The sequence below is a fragment of the Coregonus lavaretus genome, assembly GCF_964263955.1.
Source record: "Coregonus lavaretus genome assembly, chromosome: 11".
Classification (NCBI taxonomy): Eukaryota; Metazoa; Chordata; class Actinopteri; order Salmoniformes; family Salmonidae; genus Coregonus; species Coregonus lavaretus.
Genome location: NC_139998.1, coordinates 42,579,381 through 42,581,477, shown reverse-complemented (window position 1 = coordinate 42,581,477; position 2,097 = coordinate 42,579,381). Strand labels below are relative to the sequence as shown.

At 48.7% G+C, this 2,097-nt stretch overlaps 1 protein-coding gene across 1 annotated transcript in view; it reads right to left on the bottom strand.

The window, feature by feature from the left end:
• Positions 1-2,097, bottom strand: part of LOC311137549 (neurocan core protein-like) — a gene marked incomplete at both ends in the record, with an annotated part of 173,515 nt that overhangs the window by 878 nt on the left and 170,540 nt on the right. The window contains one exon of the mRNA XM_084172070.1: positions 1,331-1,489. Within this exon, the coding sequence (XP_084028196.1) occupies positions 1,331-1,489 (159 nt within the window). The remainder of the gene's footprint in view (positions 1-1,330; positions 1,490-2,097) is intronic.

Sequence of the window (2,097 nt, the reverse complement as noted above, 5' to 3'; positions counted from 1 at the left end):
CTATCAATTTCCCACCTGACCTTTAGCTAACATCCACCTCCTCGCTACGACACATAAGGATAAAAGAGTGATTCTCTCTCTCTCTCTCTCTCTCTCTCTCTCTCTCTCTCTCTCTCTCTCTCTCTCTCTCTCTCTCTCTCTCTCTCTCTCTCTCTCTCTCTCTCCTCTCTCTCTCTCTCTCTCTCCTCTCTCTCTCTCTCTCTCTCTCTCTCTCTCTCTCTCTCACCAGGTCCATGTTGTCGGTCCACTGGAATCCTCCTCTACTGTTCTGTCGTTCAGGCCGATCCAGGTGTTGTCATGGCTCAGACCTTAACAGCGACACACACACACCACCCATCATTTAAAAAACAACCAGCAGTATTTACTGCAGAATAGTTCTGCATATTCTCCTATTTTACATGCATGCTGTCCCCAAGGCACCACACTAGCCATTCCCTCAGGGAGGCTCAGCTCCGATCTTATCACAATTTCATCCCTCGATAGCAGAAGGCAGAAGCAGCCAGATCTTTGTGGACGGTGCAGCATTGATGAGATTTGGGTGTAATGGAATTTCAATCATGGTGTTCCTGATTAACATCATTATGGGGCCCATTAATCTTCCTAATAGCTGTGCTCCCTTTATTGGCGAGGTGGAGACGTCCATTTTCGAGGCAATTAAACACACTTTTTGGTAAATGTGTCTGTGGAGGAGAGGATGAGGGAGGACGAGTGGGGAAAGGAAAGCTCTGGCTGCTCTGGGATTGGGAGGGGCTCCCATGCTCCTTTCATCCATTTCTCTCTTTTTCCATCCCTCTTCCTCATCCCTCTCTTCCTCTGTCTCTCTCCCTCCATCCCTCTCTTCCTCTGTCTCTCCCTCCATCTCTCTCTTCCTCTGTCTCTCCCTCCATCCCTCTCTTCCTCTGTCTCTCCCTCCATCCCTCTCTTCCTGTCTCTCCCTCCATCCCTCTCTTCCTCTGTCTCTCCCTCCATCCCTCTCTTCCTGTCTCTCCCTCCATCCCTCTCTTCCTGTCTCTCCCTCCATCCCTCTCTTCCTATGTCTCTCCCTCCATCCCTCTCTTCCTTGTCTCTCCCTCCATTCCCTCTCTTCCTGTCTCTCCCTCCATCCCTCTCTTCCTCTGTCTCTCCCTCCATCCCTCTCTTCCTCTGTCTCTCCCTCCATCCCTCTCTTCCTCTGTCTCTCCCTCCATCCCTCTCTTCCTCTGTCTCTCCCTCCATCCCCCTCCCGCTCCTCTTCTAACTCCAACTGGGATGACTTCTGGATCAGTGCCAGAGCATGAGACTACACTTCATTATAAATTCTGTAAGGTCTTAATGATTGAAAGACACCCACCGTTGATGAAGTCCTGCTCCTGGAGTGTGTGTATGCTGGCCAGGTGTCCGCTGTGCTCCCTGCAGTCCTTCTCTGCGTCTTCCCAGGTGTGTCTGCGACTGAAGTACCTGTAGCAGTGGCCATGGAACTTCCTCCACGTGTGTTCACAGCCCTCCGTGTCTGCACAAAGAGCGAGAGAGATAGAGAGCGAGAGCGAGAGAGCGAGAGAAAGAGAGAGAGCGAGAGAGAGACAAAGAGAGAGAGAGAGTGAGCCAGAGAGAGAAAGAGAGGGGTTAGTCTACAGAAACACACATATGAATACTCATATATCTCTGGTACACACAATCATGTGCATCAAAGCACAAACACACACACTTCACACTTTTGTCCTGTTTCTGACACACCATCTCTTCCCAGTGCTCTACTCACAGCACTGCATACAGCCATGGCTACATGGAACTCTATTCCGCATCAAGTAACTGATGCAAGCAGTAGAATCAGATTTAGAAAACAGATACAAATACACCTTATGGAACAGCGGGGACTGTGAAGAGACACACACACAGGCACAGACAAACACTTACACATGATAAGACACACACATACACATGGATTTTGTGTTGTAGATATGTGGTAGTAGAGTAGTGGCTTGAGGGCACAAACTTAATGTGTTGTGAAAAGTAATGTCATGTAATATTTTAAATTGTATAGAACTGCCTTAATGTTGCTGGACCCCATGAAGAGTAGTGGCAGCAGCTAATGGGGATCCTTAATAAATACAAATACTC